Genomic DNA, 27,686 nt, shown 5'->3' with positions numbered 1-27,686 from the left:
ACAGCTCCATCATAACCTCCTTGCTCTTATATTCAATGCCTCGGCTAATGAAGGCAAGTATCCCATATGCCTTTTTTACCACCTTATCCACCTGTTCCGCCGCCTTCAGGGATCTGTGTACTTGCACACCCAGATCCCTCTGACCCTCCGTCTTGCCTAGGGTCTTTCCATTCATTGTGTATTCCTTTGCCTTGTTAGTCCCCCCAAAGTGCATCACCTCGCACTTTTCCGGGTTAAATTCCATTTGCCACTGTTCCGCCCATCTGACCAACCCATCTATATCGTCCTGCAGACTGAGGCTACCCTCCTCGCTATTTACCACCCTACCAATTTTTGTATCATCCGCGAACTTACTGATCATACCCTTTACATTCATATCCAAGTCATTAATGTAGACCACAAACAGCAAGGGACCCAGCACCGATCCCTGTGGTACCCCACTGGCCACAGGCTTCCAGTCACAAAAACAACCTTCGACCATCACCCTCTGCCTTCTGCCACTAAGCCAGTTTTGTATCCAATGTGCCAAGGCACCCTGGATTCCATGGGCTCTTACCTTCTTGACCAGTCTCCTGTGCGGGACTTTATCGAAGGCCTTACTGAAATCCATGTATACCACATCCACTGCGTTACCCTCATCCACACACCTAGTCACCCCCTCAAAAAATTCAATCAAATTAGTCAGACATGATCTTCCCTTGACAAAGCCATGTTGACTATCCCTGATTAATCCTTGCCTCTCCAAGTGGAGACACATTTTGTCCCTCAGGATTTTTTCCAATAATTTTCCTACCACTGATGTTAGGCTCACTGGCCTGTAGTTCCCCGGTTTTTCCCTACTACCCTTGAATAATGGTACTACATTAGCGGTTCTCCAGTCCTCTGGCACATCCCCTGTGGCCAGAGAGGTCCTGAATATATGTGTTAGAGCCCCCGCAATCTCCTCCTTTGCCTCACACAGCAGCCTGGGATACATTTCATCCGGGCCTGGGGATTTATCCATTTTTAGGCCAGCTAAAACCGCCAATACCTCCCCCCGCTCGATGTTAATATGTTCGAGCATATCACAGTCCCCCCGCCCTATTTCTATGTCTACATCGTCCTTCTCCATAGTGAAAACAGACGCAAAAAATTCATTCAGAACCCCTCCTACATCTTCCGGCTCCACACACAGATTGCCACTTTTGTCCCTAATGGGCCCTATTTTTTCCCTAGTTATCCTCTTACCCTTAATATACTTATAAAACATCTTCGGATTTTCCTTTATTTTGCTTGCCAGTGTTATTTCATGGCCCCTCCTTGATCTCCTAATTTCTTTTTTAAGTATCCCCCTGCACTTTTTGTACTCCTCTAGGGCTTCCTCCGTCTTTAGCCTTTTGTATCTACCAAAAGCCCTCCTTTTTTTCCTAATCCATTCCCGTATATCCCCTGACATCCAAGGTTCCCTGTGGTTTTTGGAACCACCCTTGACCTTTACGGGAACATGTTGCCATTGTATGTTCTCAATCTCCCTTCTGAAAGCCTCCCATTGCTCCGATGCGGATTTTCCTACAAGTAGCTGATCCCAGTCCATTTTGGCCAGATCCTGCCTTATCCTATTAAAATCGGCTATTTTGTAAGGTTCTGGCTAATAAAGGTTTTGGGACTATTTTGTTCAAATTAGTAATGAAGGTGTCTCATTAGCAAATCTGAATCTACAGTAGAGTGGCGATCCATATTGGCCATGTTTGTAGACCTTATTGACAGCTACATGGAGAGACTGGAGAAGCTGGGGTTGCTCTCCTTGGAGCAGAGAAGAGTAAGGGGAGATTTAATAGAGAAGTTCAAAATCATGAGGGGTTTTGATTGACTAAATAAGGCGAAACTGTTTCCAGTGGCAGGAGGGTCGGTAACCAGAGGACACAGATTGGCAAAAGAACAGAGGCAAGATGAGGAGAATGTTTTTACGCAGCAAGTTATGATGATCTGGAATGCATTACCTGAAAGGGCGGTGGAAGCAGATTCAATAATAACTTTCAAAAGGGAATTGGATAAATACTCGAAGAGGAAAAATTTGCAGGGCTGTGGGGAAAGAGCAGGGGGGAGTGGGACTAATTGGAGAGCTCTTTCAAAGAGCCGGCTCAGGAACGATGGGCTGAATGCTGTATCATTTGATGATTCTATGGTGTTAACCTGTATATTTTCTTTAGTGCAGCGAAAGAGATTCCTATTTGCCTGTGTCGTTTGGCTGACATTCATGTACTTTTTTTGGAAACTTGGAGATCCTTTTCCTATCCTAAGCCCAAAACATGGTGAGTCCATTCTAACTTGCTGGGAAGGATGATTTACTGCCTATATTTTCACAGATAATATACCGATGCAAGGTTTATCTTACTATTGAAAGTCAGCTGCGTAGATTTTACAAAAACTCCTGGGGTAATGAAGATGCTGTGGGACCAAGCTATTTAAATCTCATCCATTGACTCCCAACTCAAAGCCCAGTCTTTGCAATAAACACTACACCTGGATATAGATTTGTCATCGTGTTCAGGCTGCCATTGCACAAGTACAGAGTCATTTGTAGTCCATGGGTTACATCCCAAACCTGCTTGAGACACTCGTGACTTGTAAAACTGCCAGTCAGTCTTCTTACCCTAATTAAATCTTCAATCTGGTTCATAACTCAAGAAAATTGTGCGGAAATGTGTGATTTAACAACATGCATTTTTTTTAAAGTTATTTTAAGTGATGTTGGCAAACTTGATGATAGAGTTTGATAGAGTAGACGGAGAAAAACTATTCCCTCGGGCGAGTGGGTCAATAACCAGAGGTCACAGATTCAAAATCATTGGCCAAAGATCCAGAGGGAAGATGAGGAGAAAGTTTTTCACTCCGAGAGTTGTCGGGATCTGGAACGCTCGACCTGAAAAGCTGGTGGAAGCTGATTCCATCAAGAACTTTAAAAGGGAGTTGGACGGGTACTTGAGGATGAGCAACTTGCAGGGTTACGGACAAAAAGCGGGGGCTCTGGGACTGAGCACAACAGCTCTTTCAAAGAGCCAGCACAGACCCCGATGGGCCAAATGGCCTCATTCTGTGCTGTAAGTTTCTATAATTCTAATGAAGACAGCATTTGTTGGGCAGTGAAGGTGGCACTGTGCTATCTTCTTGTGTTACAACTGAGTGGCTCACTAGGCCATTTCAAAGGTTTTAACCGTCAAGCACGTTGCATGGGACTGGAGTCACTTGTAGGCCGGACTGGTGAGAGGGTGGCAGGTTCCCTTCCCTGAAGTGAGTTGGTGAACCAAGTGGGTCGGTAGCCAGAGGCCATAGATATAAAATAATTGGCAAAAGACCTAGAGGGGAAATTAGAATTTTTTTTCCACACACAGGGTTGTTATGATCTGGAACGCAATGCCTGAAAGGGTGGTGATATCAGATTCTGTAGGAACTTTCAAAAGGCAGCTGGACATGCACTTATGTCTAGGTTGACACTCCCAGTGTAGTACTGAGGGAGCGCTGCACTGTCGGAGGTGCCGTTTTTCGGATGAGACCTTAAACCGAGGCCCCAGCCTGCCCTCTTGGTGACTGTAAAAGATCCCATGGCACTATTTCAAAGAAGAGCAGGGGAGTCCTCCCCGGTGTCCTGGCCAATATTTATCCCTCAACCAACATTACTTAAAAAAAACCAGATTATTTGGTCATTATCACATTGCTGTTTGTGGGAGCTTGCTGTGTGCAAATTGGCTGTCGCTTTTCCTACATTACAACAGTGACTACACTTCAGAAAAGTGTTTCATTGGCTGTAAAGCGCTTTGGGATGTCCTGAGGTTGTGAAAGGCGCGATATAAAAGCAAGATCTTTCTTTCTTTACTTGAAGAGGACTATTTTGCAGGGTTATTGTTGTGTCTGTGTATAATAAGACACAGACTGCAGGAGAACGGTACAACAGGTGTTTACTCAACGTGGCTCACACTGGAACTGATCTGTACAGATTACTACTCAGTGCTATATACAGGTGTGGTCACTGCTGGTACTGCAGTATACATGAGCTGTAAAAGATAGTTCCCCCCTTAAAGGTACATACATTACAATTCCTCCCCTTTTAGATTAACAGTACCATAACATTCATTTAACAATTAAATATCAAACTAATTACAATTAACACTTTTAACATGCAACATTAGCTGAAAATAGTCTATTTATATATTCAGTCTTTGGGGAGGCTTCCTGATCCTTTCTGGATAGCGCCTTTCCCGAGTGTCTCGCTCTTGGTGCGGAGGCGATTCTGGCCCCCTGTCGTCGGTTGGTTCATCAGCTTCCGATGCTACTGTTTCTGGGGTAGATACGACCTGTACGTCGGGTTCATCACCAGGTACGTATGGGCGAGGCATGGGGTTGACTTGTTCCTGTGACTCTAGGATCTGGTCAGCATGGCGTCTCACGATGCTCTCCCCAACGTCCACTGTGTACATTAGTGGGCCCTGCCGTGTGCATTTCGTTCCTGGCTGCCATTTTTCTGTTCGGTAGTCGCGGGCCAAGACTGGTTGCCCTACATTGAAGCTCCTTGTTGGCTTCTCATGGATGTGCTGGAATTGCTTACTCTCAACATCTCTTCGTACGTTTGGTCTGAGCAAATCCAGGCGAGATCTTAACCTTCGGTTAAAGAACATCATGGCTGGGGCCTGGTTGGTGACTGCATGTGTCGCATTCCGGTAGGCGAACAGGAAATTGTCCACCTTGTGCTGCAGTGGAATGTTGTCATTGTACATAGCCTTTATTGCCTTCTTAAAGGTTTGTACGAACCTCTCAGCCAATCCATTTGTGGCTGGATGATACGGGGCGGATGTGTAATGCCTTACCCCATTCTTTTTCAAGAACCTCCGGAACTCTTCAGACACAAACTGTGGTCCGTTGTCGGAGCAACTCTGTTCTGGCAAGCCATTCCTGGCAAAAATGGTTCGTAGGACTGCAATAGTTTTCTCCGTGGTGGTGGAGGACATTTTGATGACCTCAGGCCATTTCGAGTGCGCATCCACGGCTATTAAAAACATTGAGTCCATGAATGGACCAGCAAAATCAATATGCACCCGTTGCCATGGAGATGAGGGCCACTCCCATGGGTGTAGAGGGGCCTGTGGTGGTGCATTTTGGACTTTCTAGCATCCTGAGCAGCTCTTGGTCAGGTCCTCGATTTGTTTATCGATTCCCGGCCACCACACATAAGCCCTGGCTAGGCTTTTCATTTTTACCCCTCCCAGATGACCCTCATGAAGCTCATTGAGCACTCTATCCCTTAACTTGGGTGGAATTACCACTCGGGATCCACACATCAAGGTCCCCCGGCACACTGACAGCTGTTCTCTCCTTGTCGAGAATGCTGGCAACAGTGAGTCGCCATGTGCTGGCCATCCTTTCACCGTCAAATCATATACCCGAGACAGTGTCAGGTCATTTCGGGTTTCCTTTTCGATACAAGCGTTAGTTACCGGTAGGTATTCAACTATAGTCGAATGGAATATTTCGACAGGATCCACTGCCGGTGCTTCCTCCGCAGTAGGCAGTGGCAGGCGTGATAGCCCATCAGCATTTCCATGCTGTTTCGTGCCCTTATATTCAATCTCATAGTGGTGCGCCCCTAGAAAAAGTGACCATCTTTGTAGTCGTTGCGCAGTCATCACCGGAATGCCCTTCTTCGGATTTAAAATGGAGACAAGAGGCTGGTGATCAGTCAGCAAGGTGAATTTCTGCCCGTGCAGATAGTGATTGAACTTTTTCACTCCCCACACTAGGCTGAGGGCCTCCCTGTCAATCTGGGCGTAGTTACGCTCAGCTGAGGTTAGTGATCGTGACGCAGAGGCTATTGGCCTCTCTGAGCCATCCGAGAATTTGTGCGACAGCACCGCTCCAATGCCGTAGGGTGACGCATCACATGCCTGCCGGGTTGTAATGGGCCAATACCTCTTTTCGATGTGATTAGTGTTTTGCTCTTCTGGAAAGCTCATCTACATTCGTCACTCCACTTCCATGGCACCCCAGTTTGCAGTAGGGTGTTCAGTGGGTGTAGTATTGTAGACAAATTTGGCAAGAACTTATGGTAGTAGTTTACCAGCCCGAGGAACGACCTCAGTTGTGACACATTTTCCGGTGCTGGAGCCTTGACTACTGCCTCAATCTTCTCTGGGGACTTATGTAACCCCTCTTTATCGATAACGTGGCCACAATACGAGATCTGTTTACTAAAAAACTCGCATTTGGGGCGGTTAGCTCGGAGCCCATATTCCTGCAATCTAGTGAGTGTGGTAAACCACTGCTAACTCTGTACATGTCCGGGCATGTCTCCGCCCCTGGCTCCACCCCTAAGCCCGGGTATAAAGGCGACTCACCACCCTTCCCCCGGGAGCTCTTAGGATGGATCCACTAGCAGAGGCATGCTCCAGTTCTTAGTCAATAAAAGCCTACTTCGTATAAGTTCAACTCGTAGTCTTTGGTGTTGTTGATAGTGCATCAATTTTATTGACTAAATTTTCGACATGGAGCAAATCTTGAAGCCGGAACATTTAGACCTGGATCCTCAAGCAGCAGATGCAGCCAATAACTTTGAACACTGGCTGAGCTGTTTCGAAGCCTTCCTGGAGGCCTCCAGCACTACCGTCACTACAGATGACGCGAAACGGCTTGTCTTGAACTCACGGGTGAGCCACCGAGTCTACTCGATCATCTGAGACGCCACAACTTACGCGGCCGCCATCGCGACGCTAAAGGAACAATACGTGAGGCCTGTTAACGAGGTCTACGCCAGACACCTCCTGGCTACCCGAAAACAGCGCCCCGGGGAATCGGGCGCCGAATATTTACTGGCACTGAGAGTCCTCGGCCGGGCCTGCAATTGCAAAGCGGTGACGGCCAAGGAATGCACGGAAGACCTGATCCGAGACGCCTACGTAGCCGGCATCAGGTCCAACTATACACGGCAGAGGCTGCTGGAACAGAGGGGGCTCGACCTGCAGAAGACGGTGGCCCTCGCTAACTCGTTAGACGTGGCCCTCCAGAACATGGACGCCTACCACCCTGACCGGATGGCCACGTGGATGTCACGGGAGCAGCCATCTTGGGACCCGGTAAGGCCACAAGCCGCCAGCAGCCCAACTACAGCTGCAATGACCAGAGGCCAGAAATGCTACTTCTGCAGCCAGGCCAAGCACCCCAGACAGCAATGCTCAGCAAAGGACGCGACCTGCTCCAAATGCGGCAAGAAAGGCCACTACGCGAGAGTGTGCAGGGCGAAATCGACCCCCAATTCCAGCAGCGCCGCGTGTGAACCGTGCAGGCCGCCATTTTGGACCCCACCAGCCGCGGGGGAGCCGCCATCTTGGACACCATTTTGGGACCAGGCCCCCGGCGCGGGCGAATACGACAGCGACCCACCGACCTCGACGATGGCCTCCATCACCCTGGACCAATCTAGGCCCCATCAACTAGCCAGGTCCATGATGAACGTAAAGGTAAATGGCCATGCCACAAATTGCCTTTTCGACTGCGGAAGCACGGAGAGCTTCATCCACCCCGACACGGTGCGACGCTACTCCCTATTGGTTATGCCCACACGCCACCAGGTCTTTATGGCCTCAAAGTCCCATACGGCGGCCGTCGGCGGCTACTGTGTAGCGACTCTGACAGTGAACGGCGTGGAGTACAGAGATTTTAAATTCCTCATCCTGCCACAGCTTTGCGCTCCCGTACTGCTAGGATTAGACTTCCAGTGCCATCTGGAGAGCGTCATGATGGCATATGGCGGGCCCCTGCCCCCACTTACAGTCTGCAGCCGGCAGAATTTAAACACGGCACCGCGCAAAGTATGCAGCCTGTCGACCCTGAAGGTCAAACCCTCCCCGTTGTTCGCTAACCTCGCCAAAGACTGCAAGCCAATTGCTACTAAAAGCAGGCGGTACAGTGCCGGGGATAGGAGCTTTATTAAATCAGAAGTAGAAAGACTCCTGAGGGAAGGGATTATCGAGGGCAGCACCAGCCCATGGCGAGCCCAAGTGGTGGTAGTGAAGACCGGCGAAAAACAGCGCCTGGTTATTGATTACAGCCAGACGATCAATCGATACACGCAATTAGACGCATACCCACTTCCCCGCATATCTGACATGGTCAACCAGATAGCACAATACCGGGTATTCTCGACGATTGATCTGAAGTCGGCATACCACCAGCTCCCCATCAGGCCTGAGGACCGCCAGTACACGGCCTTCGAGGCTGACGGTCACCTCTACCACTTCCTCCGAGTCCCCTTCAGCGTCACCAACGGGGTCTCGGTCTTCCAAAGGGAGATGGACCGGATGGTTGACCAGAACGCGCTGCAGGCCACCTTCCCCTATCTAGACAACGTCACCATCTGCGGCCATGACCGGCATGACCACGACGCCAACCTAGAAAAATTCCTCCGTACGGCCCAACGGCTGAATCTGACATACAACAGAGAAAAATGTATGTTCAGCACCACGCGCCTCGCTATTCTTGGCTGCGTGGTGGAAAACGGAGTCATCGGCCCCGACAGAATGCGCCCCCTCCTGGAACTACCCCTCCCCCACTGCCTAAAAGCCCTGAAGAGATGCCTAGGGTTCTTCTCTTACTACGCCCAGTGGGTGCCCAACTGTGCGGACAAAGCCCGGCCCCTCCAAGTCAACCTCCTTCCCCCTGACGGCAGAGGCCCGTGCGGCCTTCACCCTCATAAAAGAGGACATTGCGAAGGCCACAATGCACGCAGTGGATGAGTCCATCCCTTTCCAAGTGGAGAGCGATGCATCCGACTTCGCCCTAGCCGCAACCCTTAACCAGGCGGGGAGACCCGTGGCCTTCTTTTCACGGACCCTCCAGGGCCCCAAAATTCGACACTCCTCAGTCGAGAAGGAGGCCCAGGCGATAGTGGAGGCTGTACGGCACTGGCGGCATTACCTGGCCGGTAAACGTTTCACCCTGCTCACTGACCAACGGTCAGTAGCATTTATGTTTAACAACAGACAAAGGGGGAAAATCAAAAATGATAAGATATTGCGGTGGAGGATCGAGTTATCCACCTACAACTACGATATCTTATACCGGCCCGGGAAACTTAATGAGCCCCCAGACGCCCTATCCCGTGGGACATGTGCCAACGCACAAGTCGATAGGCTACGGACCCTCCACAATGATCTCTGCCACCCGGGGGTCACCAGGTTCTTCCATTTTATTAAAGCTCGCAACCTGCCTTACTCCATCGAGGAGGTCAGGACCATGACCAGGAATGTAAACCGCATTTTTATAGGCCAGACAGGGCACACCTGATTAAAGCCACCCGCCCCTTCAAACGTCTCAACGTCGATTTCAAGGGGCCCCTTCCCTCCTCTGACCGCAACACGTACTTCCTCAATATTATTGACGAGTACTCCCGTTTCCCCTTCGCCATCCCCTGCCCGGACATGACCAGCGCCACAGTCATCAGGTGCCTCAACGACCTGTTCGCCATATTTGGCTTCCCCAATTACATCCACAACGACGGGCTCGTCGTTCATGAGCGACGAGCTGCGCCAGTACCTGCTCGAGAAGGGCATAGCCACGAGCAGGACTACCAGCTACAACCCCCGGGGTAACGGACAGGTAGAGAGGGAGAACGCAACGGTGTGGAAGACCGCCATGCTCGCCCTAAAATCCAAGGGCCTCCCAATCTCCCGCTGGCAAGATGTCCTCCCCGATGCGCTCCACTCCATACGATCACTGCTCTGTACTGCCACAAACGCCACCCCTCACGAAAAGATGTTCGTCTTCCCCAGGAAATCCACCTCGGGGACATCACTACCGCCATGGCTGACGTCTCCGGGACCCGTCCTGCTCAGGAAACACGTGAGGAGCCATAAGACGGACCCCCTGGTCGAAAAGGTTCACCTCCTCCACGCCAACCCACAGTACGCCTACGTGGCGTATCCTGACGGGCGGGAGGACACAGTCTCAATTCGAGACCTCGCACCCTCAGGTACCACCCGAAGCACCATCGATCACCACCCACTACCTCCACCCACCACCACTACCCACGACGCACCACCGGGGTGTCTACCACGAACTGACGACATGCCGGTGCCATCCCTACCCCGAGAGGACGACACGCCAGTGCTCCGTCCCACGCGAGAAGCGGCCGCGGGCAAAGAACCGCCGCAACCGGCACCACAAAGATCATTACGGCAGACAAGACCCCCGGAGAGACTTTCGTATACGAACTTTTAAACACTTCACCCCGCCGGACTCTTTTTTAAACGAGGGGTGAATGTGGTAAACCACTGCTAACTCTGTACATGTCTGTGTGGTAAACCACTGTTAACTCTGTACAGGTCCGGGCATGTCTCCGCCCCTGGCTCCACCCCTAATCCCGGGTATAAAGGTGACTCACCACCCTTCCCCCGGGAGCTCTTAGGATGGATCCACTAACAGAGGCATGCTCCAGTTCTTAGTCAATAAAAGCCTACTTCGTATAAGTTCAACTCGTAGTCTTTGGTGTTGTTGATAGCGCATCAGTGAGCACCTGCTCCAGGTTTGCAAGGTGATCACTGTCATTTTCGCCCGTGACCAGGATGTCGTCCAAATAACACTGGGTCCCTGGGATCCCTTGCAGGACTTGTTCCATTGCCCTCTGCCAAATAGCCGGAGCTGATGCTACCCCGAATACCAGCCAGTTGTATTCACAGAATCACAGAAACCCCACAGTGCAGATAGAGGCCATTTCGGCCCATCGAGCCTGCACCGACACATATCCCACCCGATCCCCGTAACCCCTACACCGACACATATCCCACCCTATCCCTGTAACCCCACGTATTTAATCCCCCTAATACTAAGGGTCAATTTTTTTTATCATAGCCAATCAACCTAACCCGCACATCTTTGGACTGTGGGAGGAAACCGGAGCACCCGGAGAAAACCCACGCAAACACGGGGAGAATGTGCAAACTCCACACAGACAGTCGCCCGAGGCCGGATTCGAACCCGGGTCTCTGGCGCTGTGAGGCAACAGTGCTAACCACTATGCCACCGTGCTGCCCCTTGGTAGAGGTATTGGTACAGACCTTTATGGGTGTTGATTGTGAGGTATTTTTTTGATGCTTCTTCTACCTCCATTTGCAGATACGCCTGGGCCAGATCAATCTTAGTGAAGCGTTTCCCTCCAGATAGTGAGGCGAAAATATCTTCAATCCGTGGAAGTGGCTATTGTATGGTGTGAAGGACCGGGTTCACTGTTACCTTAAAGTCCCCACGGATGCGAACCTTCCTTGGTTCCCCAGGCGCGCTGCTCAACGACTTTTTCATCACAGGGACGATGGGTGCAGCCCACTCGCTCCAGCCTACCTTGGACAGTACACCTGAATGTTCCAGACTCTCCAGCTCTGCTTCGACGGCTGGGCGGATCGCATAAGGTACCGGTCTGGCCTTAAAAAATTTTGGGCTTGCGTTTTCTTCAATTTTAATCGTCGCTGTCATGCCTTTTAGTGTTCCGAGTCCTTGCTGGAACACTTCTTTCGCGTCAGTTAGGATCTTTGACAGTTGCCCAGGTGTGACGTCGTCATCCTTTTTGTCAGCCACAGTCAGTGCCTGTATGGAATGCCAATCCAGTTGTATTTTCCGGATCCATTCACGTCCCAGTAATGGTGGTCCTCCATCTTGCAATACATACAGGTCTAGTTTTGGTGTTTCCTTACCGTTATATATAACGGTCACCCTTATTTTTCCTTTGGGGTAGACTTTTTGCCCCGTGTACGTCTTCAAAATAATTTTTGTGTCTCTCAAGGGTATGTGTGAGAATAGCCGCTCGTAGTCCCGTCGGCTTATGACTGTTAGGGCTGATCCTGTGTCCAATTCCATCTTTACCTGGACTCCTGCTATCTTGAGAGTGACCCAAATGGTTCGGTGATCCTCCGTTGTGATCACATTATGTAGTTTCAGACAACTCAGTTCCCTGCTTTCGGAGTCGTTATCACTCTTTTGTTCGTCTGAACTATTCTCCGTCATCTTATGTACCTTCTTGTACTTTTCTTTGGTAGGTTTCTTATTGCTGGTTTTCTTTCCCGACCTGCAGACTCGTGCTATGTGTCCTACTTTTCCACACTGTCTGCACACTTTGTCTTTGAACCAGCAATCATTCTGGTCGTGTGTTGTTCTGCCGCAGCGATAGCACTTCTCTGTTCTATATGACATTTCGTTTGTGCCATATTCTTGCGGTCTCTGTTGTATCTCTGCAGCGCCCCGTGCTGCTGCTTCATATGATACCGCAATGCTGAACGCCTTTTCCAGTGTAAGGTCCTTTTCAGATAAAAGCCGTTTCTGGGTTCCTTCACTTTGAAGCCCACACACAAACTTGTCTCTTAAGGTATCTGCCAGTCCCGCTCCAAACTGGCAGTGTTTCGATAGTTTGCGCAGTTCTGTTAAATAATCAGCCTTGCTTTCATCCTTATGCTGGTTCCGTTTGTGAAACTTGAATCTTTCTGCTATCAGCAGCGGTGTGGGGTTTAAATGTTCCTGTAGTATCGTTACTATGTCTTCAAAACTCTTTTCCATTGGCTTCGTTGGGGTTACTAGATTTCGTAATAAACCATACGTCTTTGCACCCATTAAATTTAACAATACCGACGCTTTCTTGTCATCTGACACCTCATTTGCCTTGCAGTACACCTCTATTCGTTCGACATATGTAGTCCAATCTTCGACTTCATTGTCAAATGCAGTGATACTGCCACTCTTCGGCATTTTGGGTGTGGTTTAAAATGGCGTCTCCCAATGGCTTAAAATGGCATCTCCCGCGCTTTCCTTCCTCCCCCGCTGCTGCCAACGCCGCTCCCGGCGGTTCTCGTGGCAATGGCGGTGCCCTGTAGGTTTCGCGCGCTTCTCCTGCGCTGCAGCCAACGCCGCTCTCGGCGGTCCTCGTGGCAATGGCGGCGCCTCACGGGTTTCTGCGCGTCTCTCTCTCCCTCTCTCCGACGCTGCTCGGCCCCTGAACACCGGCTGCGCCCTGTGCGCTCTGCCCGCTCTCTCTCTCCCCCGTCGACGCTGCTCGGCCCTTTGCTGTGCCGCTCGGTCGGGCTCTAGCCCGCCGCTGTCCGGGAAGGGTCTGCGTACTACCTGTTGCCAGCCCGTTTCGCTGGACCACCTCGACTGGAAAGCCAAGCCTGGCTCTCGACAGCCTCCCCCGCAATTCTCGAGTCTCTGCTGGATGACTGGGCGGTTGCCCGTGGTCGACGCCCGAGTCTCTGGCCTTGACCTCCAACCCACTGATCTCCAGGAATGAATCCCCGGGAGGTGATGCAGAGTTGCAGGTAGGTTCGAACTTGCCTTGTCGCCAATGTTGTGTCTGTGTATAATAAGACACAGACTGCAGGAGAACGGTACAACAGGTGTTTACTCAACGTGGCTCACACTGGAACTGATCTGTACAGATTACTACTCAGTGCTATATACAGGTGTATATACCCGCTAGACGCCATAATAACAGAAAAAGAACTTCTTGAAAAACTCAAGGACCTGCGACCAGGAAAAGCTTGCGGGACAGACGGCATACTAAACGAGATGATTAAACACGCAGACGACAAACTGAAACTGGCTATCCTAAAACTCTTCAACTTGGTTCTGAGTGTCGGTTATTTCCCTGACATCTGGAACAAAGGACTCATAACACCCATATACAAAAGTGGGGACAAAATCGACCCAAACAACTATCGAGGCATCTGTGTAAACAGTAACCTGGGGAAGGTATTCTGTAGCATCATAAACAAAAGACTTATAAACTTCCTTGAAGAGCACAATGTCTTGAGTAAAAGCCAAATTGGATTCCTGCCAAACTATAGAACATCCGATCATATCTTCACCCTACAGACCCTAATTGACAAACACGTTCACCATAACAAAAGCAAAATCTACGCATGCTTTGTAGATTTCCAGAAGGCTTTCGACTCCATCTGGCATGACGGTTTATTCCTGAAACTTATCGAAAGCGGGGTAGGAGGTAAAACATATGATGTAATTAAATCAATGTATACAAACAATAAATGTGCAGTTAAAATTGGAGACAAACAAACAAAATACTTCCCACAGCGGCGGGGGGTGACGCAGGGCTCGCCAATCTCACCGACACTCTTTAATATTTACATTAATGGATTGGCAAAACTACTTGAACAATCTACAGCACCCGGCCTCACCCTATATGAATCCAAGGTTAAATTCCTCCTCTATGCCGACGACCTGGTTCTGCTGTCACCAACTAAGGAGGGTCTACAGCAGAACCTGGACCTGCTGGAGTCGTACTGCCAGACTTGGGCCCTGACAATAAATCCCCAAAAAACCAAAGTCCTTGTGTTCCAGCAAAGATCCAAACAACATGGACCCACAATAAATTTCACAGTAGGAACAACCAAAATTGAACAAACCACTCACTACACATACTTGGGCTTAAAAATCAGTTCTACAGGAAACTTCAAACTGGCTGTGAATGAACTGAAAGAGAAAGCAAGAAGGGCTTTCTATGCCATCAAAAAATCAATCCAAATAGAAATCCCAATTAGCATTTGGCTCAAAATTTTCAAATCAGTAATTGAACCAATTGCACTCTATGGCAGTGAGGTCTGGGGACCACTAACACAACAAGATTTTGCAAAATGGGACAAACACCCAATTGAGATCCTACATGCGGAATTCTGTAAAAGTATCCTCCGGACTCAAAGGAAAACAGTAAACAACGCATGCAGGGCGGAACTAGGCCAATACCATTAATAATCACTATCCAAAAAAGAGCCACCAAATTTTGGAATCACCTACAAATGAGCAACCCCCAATGCTATCACTACGACGCCCTGAAATGCCAAGAGCTGACCATAAAGAAGAATACCCTCAGTCAACTAGTCCTGGGACTCAATAAAGTAACTAATAACAATACTAACAATAACCAGCCCCAGGACAGTGACAGGGTAACACAAAGAATTCGACCCAACACAATCGTCGCTAAGCAAAAGGAAAAATATCTGTCATATTGGGCAGAAACAACAAAAACCCAAAGCAAACTCAATTGCTACTTGGCCCTAAACAGACAATACAACATAGCTGATTACCTGACCATGGTAAAGGATAACAAACTGAGAAGAACCTTGACAAGGTACAGACTTAGCGAACATAGCCTAGCGATCGAAAAAGGCAGACACAGGCAGACCAGGCTGCCAAGAGAAGACAGGATATGCTCTCACTGCAGTCAGGGAGTAGTTGAGACAGAGATGCACTTCCTCACAGCCTGTGGAAAATATCAGGGCATCAGAGAGAATTTCTATCAAAAATTCTCACAAATATGCCCTGAATTCAGAAATCTGACTGACAACCAAAAACTCCCATTCCTACTGGGGGAGGAGAGAAGCTGTGTAACACTGGCGGCACACTATGTTACAGCTTGCCATGAACAGAGGGACAACCAGTAAACTAAGACGAGTATATATAAACAAGGCGAAAATATATTTATAAACTCAGGGATATACCTGTTTATACACTGTATGAATGGAACCGCGTTTATGTGTTCAACCATAAATGTATTTTGATGCTTTGGCAACATAAGATGTACCTTATCATGCCAATAAAGCGATTTGTATTGTATTGTGTGGTCACTGCCGGTACTGCAGTATACATGAGCTGTAAAAGATAGTTTCCCCCTTAAAGGTATATACATTACAGTTATGGGGAAAGAGCCGGGGGGAGTGGGACTAAATTGGAGAGCTCGTTCAAAGAGCCGGCACAGGCACGATGGGCCGAATGGCCTGCTTCTGTTCTGTAAGATTCTTTGATTCTAAGCAGTTGGGTTTTTACTCCAATCTCGCAGCTTTCACAGTCACTTCTCTGGTACTAACCAGTCATTCATTTACCAGATTTATCGAATTCAAACTTCACAACTAGAGATGGTGGGATTTGAACCCCTGTATTGCTAGTCCAGGACTGCAACCACTTCACTACCCCACCCAGAAATACGTGACAATGCCCCTCGAAATCCTGTGATTTCGTAGCTTTTTGTAAATGTACTGGCGGGGAGATTGGATGGGACGTGGACTTGAACCTCTGGGACCTGGGTCCAAAACCCAGGCCAGACTCTAGTGGGAGGAAAGTCTCTGTAAAGAGAAACAAGATTGAGCAGTCTCAACTGGGCGTCGCCCACTGTTGCTAACCAGCCGCAAGCTGGCAAATCTCACTCCAGCCACAGAGTGGTTGGTGTAGCAAATGGAAAAAACATTGCGTGTTGCAGTTAGGAGGTGCAGTTATGACCCGATATGTTACTTTACAATTGTGTGCATATTCTTGTAAAGAGCTGTCAACACCGGGGGGAAAGTTACTGAGAATCATGGTCGAGAGGCAGATTGCAGACCCATTGAAACAAATTGGAGCTGTCTTTATTTTTTTTTAAGAGGGTCGTACATCCAAATGAGTCACATTCTTACACCAAAATAAGTGAGACCCGCTGGGTTTTTCCCCTTGATAAAGCCAGAAGCACAACCTCCCCCATCACACACACTCAGCGCACTCTCCGAATCGCTTCTCCGTGAAGCTGGTGTGGAATAGGCAGAGGTTGCTTGTGCTGCGGGATTCCAGAGCGCCACTGCAACAACTGCGATTTACTCCCTCTTTGGTTTGCACACAGCCGAGAGAGCAGGCACGTGACCTTGCTCCTGGGTCTGATCCACTGCTGCTTCCCCTCGGTGAGATTGGTAACTTAAGCAAATCAGATTAGCTGATGCTAAATGTCTGTCCTCTCCATGCATCACAGTGTTCGATCAATCAATAGTGATATTAAAGCACTGTGACATTTTATTTCTAATTCGAATGATCTTAAGCATATGTTTTTAAAACCATTCCGATGTCTTCTCGTGGATTTATCTTAAATCTGGGTTTTACTTTGCTGTATAATATAAAAGCATAAAATTCTGGAAACACTCAGCAGGTCAGGCAGCACCTGTGCAGAGGGAAACAGAGTTAACGTTGCAGGTCGATGACCTGTCACAGAAGTTCTGACGAAAGCTCATCGACCTGAAACGTTAACTCTGTTTCTCTCTCTTCAGACACTGCCTGACCTGCTGAGTGTTTCCAGCATCTTCTGTTTTTATTTCAGATTTCCGCCATCCACGGTATTTTGCTTTTTTTTATTTTGCTTATCTGGACTTGTTGTAAAATCTGTACGGGTGAGGTTTTGCGATTTCACAGTATAAATTTTTTTTTAAACTTGCGTCTTTAACGTGGGAATCCATTTGTGTCTGATTTGTTTTCTTTCTCTCCGTCAGGTATTCTATCAATCGAGCAATTGATCAGCAGAGTTGGGGTCATTGGTGTCACGCTAATGGCACTGTTGTCGGGCTTTGGTGCGGTGAATTGCCCATACACATATATGTCATACTTTCTGAGGTGAGATCGCGGGTGATTGTTTATTGTAAAGCCCCATTGTACACTCAAACGCCCACATTGTTACTTCAGGAATCATTTGTTGGGTGTACCCATTTAAATTACCACTTAATTTTGACGTCCATTGCTCCACCTTCAGTTTCGGGCTGTCTGCGTTCTTTTCCCAATTGACAATAAAAACTCCCCTCTCCACCCACCAATCAGCGCAACAGACTACGTTCATAGTGATGGGTTCCCTCCCTGGGTACGGTGCCTGTGGGTTCGTCCTAACCTGAATCCGTGGATTTGCTCAATGTTCAATTAACCGACAAGTGCCGGCAATCACGATGGCACCCGTCTATGTCTGATGGTAGCAAACCGGCCGCCACCGAGACACCAACCACCCTGGAATTCCGAGCCCACCCCGCCAATCTCTGACCGAGACACCAACCATCCTGGAATTCCGAGCCCACCCCGTCAATCTCTGATCGAGACACCGACCACCCTGGAATTCCGAGCCCACCCCGCCAATCTCTGACCGAGACACCGACCACCCTGGAATTCCGAGCCCACCCCGTCAATCTCTGACCGAGACACCGACCACCCTGGAATTCCGAGCCCACCCCGCCAATCTCTGACCGAGACACCAACCACCCCGGAATTCTGAGCCCACCCCGCCAATCTCTGACCGAGACACTGACCGCCCTGGAATTCTGAGCCCACCCCGCCAATCTCTGACCGAGACACTGACCACCCTGGAATTCTGAGCCCACCCCGCCAATCTCTGACCGAGACACTGACCGCCCTGGAATTCCGAGCCCACCCCGCCAATCTCTGACTGAAACACTGACCACCCTGGAATTCCGAGCCCACCCCGCCAATCTCTGACCGAGACACTGACCGCCCTGGAATTCTGAGCCCACCCCGCCAATCTCTGACCGAGACACCAACCACCCTGGAATTCCGAGCCCACCCCGCCAATCTCTGACCGAGACACCAACCATCCTGGAATTCTGAGCCCACCCCGCCAATCTCTGACCGAGACACTGACCGCCCTGGAATTCTGAGCCCACCCCGCCAATCTCTGACCGAGACACCAACCATCCTGGAATTCCGAGCCCACCCCGTCAATCTCTGACCGAGACACTGACCACCCTGGAATTCCGAGCCCACCCCGCCAATCTCTGACCGAGACACTGACCACCCCGGAATTCCGAGCCCACCCCGCCAATCTCTGACCGAGACACCGACCACCCTGGAATTCCGAGCCCACCCCGCCAATCTCTGACCGAGACACCAACCACCCCGGAATTCCGAGCCCACCCCGCCAATCTCTGACCGAGACACTGACCACCCTGGAATTCCGAGCCCACCCCGCCAATCTCTGACCGAGACACCAACCATCCTGGAATTCCGAGCCCACCCCGCCAATCTCTGACCGAGACACTGACCACCCTGGAATTCCGAGCCTACCCCGCCAATCTCTGACCGAGACACTGACCACCCTGGAATTCCGAGCCCACCCCGCCAATCTCTGACCGAGACACCAACCACCCTGGAATTCCGAGCCCACCCCGCCAATCTCTGACCGAGACACCGACCACACTGGAATTCCGAGCCCACCCCGCCAATCTCTGACCGAGACACTGACCGCCCTGGAATTCTGAGCCCACCCCGCCAATCTCTGACCGAGACACTGACCACCCTGGAATTCCGAGCCCACCCCGCCAATCTCTGACCGAGACACTGACCGCCCTGGAATTCTGAGCCCACCCCGTCAATCTCTGACCGAGACACTGACCACCCTGGAATTCCGAGCCCACCCCGCCAATCTCTGACCGAGACACTGACCACCCTGGAATTCTGAGCCCACCCCGCCAATCTCTGACCGAGACACCAACCACCCTGGAATTCCGAGCCCACCCCGTCAATCTCTGACCGAGACACTGACCATCCTGGAATTCCGAGCCCACCCCGCCAATCTCTGACCGAGACACCAACCACCCTGGAATTCCGAGCCCACCCCGTCAATCTCTGACCGAGACACTGACCACCCTGGAATTCTGAGCCCACCCCGCCAATCTCTGACCGAGACACCAACCGCCTTGGAATTCTGAGCCCACCCCGCCAATCTCTGACCGAGACACTGACCACCCTGGAACTCCGAGCCCACCCCGCCAATCTCTGACCGAGACACCAACCACCCTGGAACTCCGAGCCCACCCCGCCAATCTCTGACCGAGACACCAACCACCCTGGAATTCCGAGCCCACCCCGCCAATCTCTGACTGAAACACCAACCACCCTGGAATTCCGAGCCCACCCCGCCAATCTCTGACTGAAACACCAACCACCCTGGAATTCCGAGCCCACCCCGCCAATCTCTGACTGAAACACCAACCACCCTGGAATTCCGAGCCCACCCCGCCAATCTCTGACCGAGACACTGACCACCCTGGAATTCCGAGCCCACCCCGCCAATCTCTGACCGAGACACCAACCGCCTTGGAATTCTGAGCCCACCCCGTCAATCTCTGACCGAGACACTGACCGCCCTGGAATTCCGAGCCCACCCCGCCAATCTCTGACCGAGACACTGACCACCCTGGAATTCTGAGCCCACCCCGCCAATCTCTGACCGAGACACTGACCACCCTGGAATTCTGAGCCCACCCCGCCAATCTCTGACCGAGACACTGACCACCCTGGAATTCTGAGCCCACCCCGCCAATCTCTGACCGAGACACCAACCACCCTGGAATTCCGAGCCCACCCCGCCAATCTCTGACCGAGACACCGACCACCCTGGAATTCCGAGCCCACCCCGCCAATCTCTGACCGAGACACTGACCACCCTGGAATTCTGAGCCCACCCCGCCAATCTCTGACCGAGACACTGACCGCCCTGGAATTCCGAGCCCACCCCGCCAATCTCTGACTGAAACACTGACCACCCTGGAATTCCGAGCCCACCCCGCCAATCTCTGACCGAGACACTGACCGCCCTGGAATTCTGAGCCCACCCCGCCAATCTCTGACCGAGACACCAACCACCCTGGAATTCCGAGCCCACCCCGCCAATCTCTGACCGAGACACCAACCATCCTGGAATTCTGAGCCCACCCCGCCAATCTCTGACCGAGACACTGACCGCCCTGGAATTCTGAGCCCACCCCGCCAATCTCTGACCGAGACACCAACCATCCTGGAATTCCGAGCCCACCCCGTCAATCTCTGACCGAGACACCAACCACCCTGGAATTCCGAGCCCACCCCGTCAATCTCTGACCGAGACACCAACCATCCTGGAATTCCGAGCCCACCCCGTCAATCTCTGACCGAGACACCAACCATCCTGGAATTCCGAGCCCACCCCGTCAATCTCTGACCGAGACACTGACCACCCTGGAATTCCGAGCCCACCCCGTCAATCTCTGACCGAGACACCAACCACCCTGGAATTCCGAGCCCACCCCGTCAATCTCTGACCGAGACACCAACCATCCTGGAATTCCGAGCCCACCCCGTCAATCTCTGACCGAGACACCAACCATCCTGGAATTCCGAGCCCACCCCGTCAATCTCTGACCGAGACACTGACCACCCTGGAATTCCGAGCCCACCCCGCCAATCTCTGACCGAGACACTGACCACCCCGGAATTCCGAGCCCACCCCGCCAATCTCTGACCGAGACACCGACCACCCTGGAATTCCGAGCCCACCCCGCCAATCTCTGACCGAGACACCAACCGCCCTGGAATTCTGAGCCCACCCCGCCAATCTCTGACCGAGACACCAACCACCCCGGAATTCCGAGCCCACCCCGCCAATCTCTGACCGAGACACTGACCACCCTGGAATTCCGAGCCCACCCCGCCAATCTCTGACCGAGACACCAACCATCCTGGAATTCCGAGCCCACCCCGCCAATCTCTGACCGAGACACTGACCACCCTGGAAGTCCGAGCCTACCCCGCCAATCTCTGACCGAGACACTGACCACCCTGGAATTCCGAGCCCACCCCGCCAATCTCTGACCGAGACACCAACCACCCTGGAATTCCGAGCCCACCCCGCCAATCTCTGACCGAGACACCGACCACCCTGGAATTCCGAGCCCACCCCGCCAATCTCTGACCGAGACACTGACCGCCCTGGAATTCTGAGCCCACCCCGCCAATCTCTGACCGAGACACTGACCACCCTGGAATTCCGAGCCCACCCCGCCAATCTCTGACCGAGACACTGACCGCCCTGGAATTCTGAGCCCACCCCGTCAATCTCTGACCGAGACACTGACCACCCTGGAATTCCGAGCCCACCCCGCCAATCTCTGACCGAGACACCAACCACCCTGGAATTCCGAGCCCACCCCATCAATCTCTGACCGAGACACTGACCATCCTGGAATTCCGAGCCCACCCCGCCAATCTCTGACCGAGACACCAACCATCCTGGAATTCCGAGCCCACCCCGCCAATCTCTGACCGAGACACCGACCACCCTGGAATTCCGATCCCACCCCGTCAATCTCTGATCGAGACACCAACCATCCTGGAATTCCGAGCCCACCCCGCCAATCTCTGACTGAAACACTGACCACCCTGGAATTCCGAGCCCACCCAGCCAATCTCTGACCGAGACACCAACCATCCTGGAATTCCGAGCCCACCCCGCCAATCTCTGACCGAGACACCAACCATCCTGGAATTCCGAGCCCACCCCGCCAATCTCTGACCGAGACACTGACCACCCTGGAATTCCGAGCCCACCCCGCCAATCTCTGACCGAGACACTGACCATCCTGGAATTCCGAGCCCACCCCGCCAATCTCTGACCGAGACACTGACCACCCTGGAATTCCGAGCCCACCCCGTCAATCTCTGACCGAGACACTGACCACCCTGGAATTCCGAGCCCACCCCGTCAATCTCTGACCGAGACACTGACCACCCTGGAATTCCGAGCCCACCCCGTCAATCTCTGACCGAGACACTGACCATCCTGGAATTCCGAGCCCACCCCGCCAATCTCTGACCGAGACACCAACCATCCTGGAATTCCGAGCCCACCCCGCCAATCTCTGACCGAGACACCGACCACCCTGGAATTCCGAGCCCACCCCGTCAATCTCTGATCGAGACACCAACCATCCTGGAATTCCGAGCCCACCCCGCCAATCTCTGACCGAGACACCAACCATCCTGGAATTCCGAGCCCACCCCGCCAATCTCTGACCGAGACACCAACCATCCTGGAATTCCGAGCCCACCCCGCCAATCTCTGACCGAGACACCTACCGCCCTGGAATTCTGAGACCAAAAATCTCCCTGAACTCCAGAAAGATGCCCCCACCCTGTGAAGAAAATCGAACCATGGGGAAGGGAAGGGAAGGGACAGTGTGCAGGGCAGAGGAGGCTCGAGTCAGGAGCGCGATGGAATATTCACCACTCGCCCGAATGGGAGCAGCAGCAACAAGACTCAAGAAGCTCGACACCATTCAGGACAAAACTTGATTGGTGCCCCTGCCGCAGAACTCTTGATCTACTCCGTCCCCTGCACTGTGGTTGCCATATGTTTGATCTTTGGGATGCACTGCAGCAACTCACCACTGCCACAGCACCTCCCTTCCCTGCGACCTCTGCCATCTGGAGGGACAAGAGTAGCAATGTCGTGGGAACACCACCACCTCCAGGTTCCTCTCCAAGTCTCATAGCATCCCGGCTTGGACACATATTGGCCGTACCTGCATCGTCGCTGGGTCAATATGCTGGAATTCCCAATCTAATGCCATTGTGGGAACCCCATGAGGGGTTCAAGGAGAAAGACCACCGTCTCAGGACAACTAGGGGTGAGCAACTAATGTGGCCTTGCTAGTGTCGCCCACATCCCAAGAACAAATAATGAAATATTGCTTCAACTAGTTTAAAGGAGCTGAAAGCCTTGTGGAAGTCTCACTTATAGGACGTAGGAAGGTAGAGGCCGAGTGGTTGCAGCTGATAGTCTTGAAGGGATTATATCCCATCGTGATTTTCCCCATTTGAATTAATAACCTTCGTCATGATATATAGGCCCAGAAATTCAGGTCGGAGGCTTCCCGCGGGTGCAAGCCCCCGACCTGCACTTACCTAGCGCGCCGGCCGTTGAGCTGTGGGCCCGCGTGGGATTGCGATCCTGGGCCTCCTCCAACTGCCGGCACGCAGTGCTTGCGTATCCCAGGGCGCAGTTAGTTCGAAGCGTCCCCATGGATCACGTGGGCCATGGAGAGCCAATGGTAGCAGGGAATCTGTATTCATAGATTTGACAGGAAGACCTGTCAAATCTATGAATACAATTCAGCCCCAAAACATCACTAAAACTTCAAATAATTTTTTTTTTTAAATCACATTTTTAACACAACTATAAATTACATAAAATAACTATTTTAAACAATAATTTATATATTTTTAAAAATTAATTACAGTTTCTAATGGGGCTAAAAATAAACTTACCTTTCTTTAAAGTATTTAAAAATAATAAACCTGTGGAAAAATGTTTTAATTTAACTTAATTCACCACTTACCTTGTTAAAAGCAGGCCTTGCGACTGCTTTTTAAAAGCGTAGCTCCTGGAGACTTACCCTCCCGGAGAAAGCTGCAAAAACACCGGAAGTTCCAGGCGTACGCGCTGCCTCTCCGGCGCACGCGTTCGACCTGTGAACCCCTTCCTTTAAGGGAACGGAAGTTCCGGTTTCCCGCGCATGCGCAGTGCATGCACGAAACCGGCACTTTCGTTGGGCCTACGCGTTAGTACCCAGCACGTACTCACCCGTGGGGACCCGAATTTCTGGCCGATAAATCCCCACTTCCTTAAGTGCCCTAGGATGTAGATTATCAGGCCCTGGTCATCTTCCAAAATTCTATAGACTCGGGAACAGTTCCCATGGATTGGAGGGTAGCTAATGTAACCCCACTATTTAAAAAGGGTGGTAGAGAGAAAACGGGGAATTACAGACCGGTAAGCCTGACATCGGTAGCGGAGAAAATGCTAGAGTCCATTATAAAAGATGTAATAGCAGAGCACTTGGAAAACAGTGACAGGATCGGACAAAGTCAACATGGATTTACAAAAGGTAAATCATGCTTGACTAATCTACTGGAATTTTTTGAGGATGTAACTGGTAGAATAGATAAGGGAGAACCAGTGGATGTGGTGTACAGGAAACTCTTGTTTAAATGGCATCTAAATATCCGGAATTCTCTACTAACCGGCAAAATTCTCACTCCGAAAACAACACCTCAATAACCGGAAATGTTGCCGAGTCCGAGTCTCCCGCGGTGGCCGAATTAGTCAGTGGGGGTAGTTCTCCAAATTGCCACTACTCGGCTTCTTGGCGCTGTCTGAAGTCCGAACACCTCAATAGCAGGAGTCTGACTCTCCCGCGCTGTCGGGAGTCTCTTCCGATCTGCCAATATACTGCAGATTTCTTGATTTTTTAATTTTTCTTTGTTTAATAATAGCCTCGGTAGATAACCCTCTCCATCACCTGGAATTTTTAATCAACCGGCAACACGCCGGTCCCGTCGGTGCCGGATACCAAAGAGTTTCCTGTATTTGGACTTTCCAGAAGGCTTTCGATAAGATCCCGCATAAGAGATTAGCGTGCAAAGTTAAAGCACATGGGATTGGGGGTAAGGCACTGTCTTGACAGACAGGAAGCAAAGAGTTGGAATAAACGGGTCTTTTTCCGAGTGGCAGGCAGTGACTAGTGGGGTACCGCAGGGATTGGTGCTAGGACCCCAGCTATTCACAATATATATAAATGATCTAGACGAGGGAACTAAAACGCTCCAAGTTTGCAGACGACACAAAGCTGGGTGGGCGTGTGTGCTGTGAGGAGGATGCAGAGAAACTCCAGTATGATTTGGACAGGTTGGGTGATTGGGCAGATGCATGGCAAATGCAGTATAATGTGGATAAATGCGAGGTTATCCACTTCGGTGGCAAAAACAGGAAGACAGATTATTATCTGAACGGCAATAGATTGGGAAAAGGAAATGCAACGAGACTTGGGTGTCCTTGTGCAGCAGTCGCTGAAGGTAAGCATGCAGGTGCAGCAGGAGGTTAAGAAGGCAAATAGTATGTTGGCCTTCATAGCGAGAGGATTCGAGTACAGGAGCAAGGATGTCTTGCTGCAGTTGTACAGGGCCTTGGTGAGACCACACCTTGAGTATTGTGTGCAGTTTTGGTCGCCTTATCTGAGGAAGGATGTTCTTGCCATGGAGAGAGTGCAGTGAAGATTCACCAGACTGATACCTGGGATGGCAGGAATGACGTATGAGGAGAGATTGGGTCGATTAGGCTTATATTCGCTAGAGTTTAGAAGAATGAGAGGGGATCTCATTGAAACTTATAAAATTCTAACAGGACTAGACAGACTAGATGCAGGAAGGATGTTCCCGATGGCGGGGGAGTCCAGAACCAAGGGTCACAGTCCACAGATAAGGGGTAAGCCATTTAGGACTGAAATGAGGAGGAATTTCTTCACCCAGAGAGTGGTGAACCTGTGGAATTCTCTGCCACACAGGGCAGTTGAGGTCAATTCATTAAATATATTCAAGAAGGAATTGGATATATTTCTTGAGGCTAAAGGGATCAAGGGATATGGGGAGAAAGCTGAATTTGGATGATCAGCCATGATCTCATTGAATGGCGGAGCAGGCTTGAGGGGCCGAATGGCCTACTCCTGCTCCTATCTTCTATGTTTCTATCTTAAACCCACGTACCATATTTTAGCTACCTTTTACAACCACGGGTTCTTGTACCATATCTGATGAAGCATGTTGACCGGGGCAAATTAGACCCCACTTTGACTTTTATCTGATTTTTGTAATGTGCCTTTCGCTCTCCCCCCTCCCCCCCAGGAATGTGACCGACAGTGATATCCTCGCTCTGGAGAGACGATTGCTGCAGACCATGGACATGATTGTCAGCAAGAAGAAGAGGTAGGAACTGTCCGTGAAGAACACCAGCAGCTTTTCTTTAGAGCAGAACTTCGAGAGAAGGGCCCAGACTCTGTTTGAAAAGTGCAGGTCTTTGAACAGTACAACAGCAACAATTTTACACCACCTTTAATGTAGTAAAACATCCCAAGGGTGCTATCAAAGGTTGACACCGAGCCACATAAGGCGATCTTAGGATAGGAACTTGGTCAAAGAGGTAGGTTTTAAGGAGAGTCTTAAAGGAGGAGAGAGAGTCGGAGAGGTTTAGGGAGGGAATTCCAGAGCTTGGGGCCCAGGCAGCTGAAATCACAGCCGGCAATGGTGGAGCGATGGAAACCGGGGATGTGAAAGAGGGCAGAATTGGAGGAGCGCAGAGATCTCGGCGGGGGGGTGGGGGGCGGCGTTGTGGGGCTGGAGGAGGTTACAGAGATAGGGAGGGGCGAGGGCCATGGAGGGTTTTGAACACCAGGGCGAGAATTTTTAAATCGAGACGTTGCCGGACCGGGAGCGATTGTAGGTCAGTGAGCACAGGGGTGATGGGTGAACAGGAATTGGAGCGAGTTAGGATACAGGCAGCAGAGCCAGATGTGGCTAAATTGCATTTCTGATTAGTAAATAAACAATGAGTAATAGTCACCATCATTAGGTCATTTAATCTCGATACTTGTATTCGCACGGTGCATGAGAACTTTAAACCTTTTTGTGCATTTGTTGGTAAAATGGTAAGACGAAAAGCAGAGTGTGTGAGTGTTTTTTGATTGTTGTAAGTGGTTTACTCCCTTGGTTACTGAACGGTGGGAGATGTTTAAGTAAATGTACGTGTGTGCAGCACATTTACCTGTATTATTAGGTGTAAGGCGTTTTCAACTAAAACTAGTGCATGTGACTAAAACGGTGTCGCCGTCGTCACACCCAGGGCTTGTCGGCGATTCTATTTGGACTACACTGTCTCACAAGAAATTCATATCCTGCAACTTCCCATGAGCAGATCCACTGGTATTTCAAATAACTTCACAGTTCAATTTGTATTTTACGCAACGCTATTGTACAAAACCGTCCTTCCCTATGGCATTTTGGCAGAAGTATTCAAGACTGACTATATCGACTATTACAACAGTGACTACACTTCAAAAGTACTTCATTGGCTGTAAAGCATTTTGGGACAGTGAAAGGCTCTATAGAAATGCAAGTCAGTCTTTCTTTAAGCACGTTTGGTAGGCCTATACAGTGTGAGAACCTTGCTGTGTATTTGTGTTGGCCAAAGTGCCTTCAGTGATCGATCCTTAAAGGTACTGATTTTGAAT

The 27,686-nt window shown here is 50.5% G+C and overlaps 1 protein-coding gene across 2 annotated transcripts in view; it reads left to right on the top strand.

The window, feature by feature from the left end:
• Positions 1–27,686, top strand: part of gphra (golgi pH regulator A) — a 91,850-nt gene that overhangs the window by 17,992 nt on the left and 46,172 nt on the right. For both annotated transcript variants that reach the window (XM_085998384.1, XM_085998383.1), the window contains exons 5-7: positions 2,190–2,291; positions 17,304–17,424; positions 26,305–26,385. In XM_085998384.1, the coding sequence (XP_085854510.1) occupies positions 2,190–2,291; positions 17,304–17,424; positions 26,305–26,385 (304 nt within the window). The remainder of the gene's footprint in view (positions 1–2,189; positions 2,292–17,303; positions 17,425–26,304; positions 26,386–27,686) is intronic.

This window comes from Somniosus microcephalus, chromosome 10 (genome assembly GCF_052327205.1).
Source record: "Somniosus microcephalus isolate GS21.2 chromosome 10, FLI_Smic_1.0, whole genome shotgun sequence".
Taxonomy (NCBI): Eukaryota; Metazoa; Chordata; class Chondrichthyes; order Squaliformes; family Somniosidae; genus Somniosus; species Somniosus microcephalus.
The sequence above is the reverse complement of the archived record's forward strand: the minus strand, read 5'-3'. Positions and strand labels throughout refer to the sequence as shown.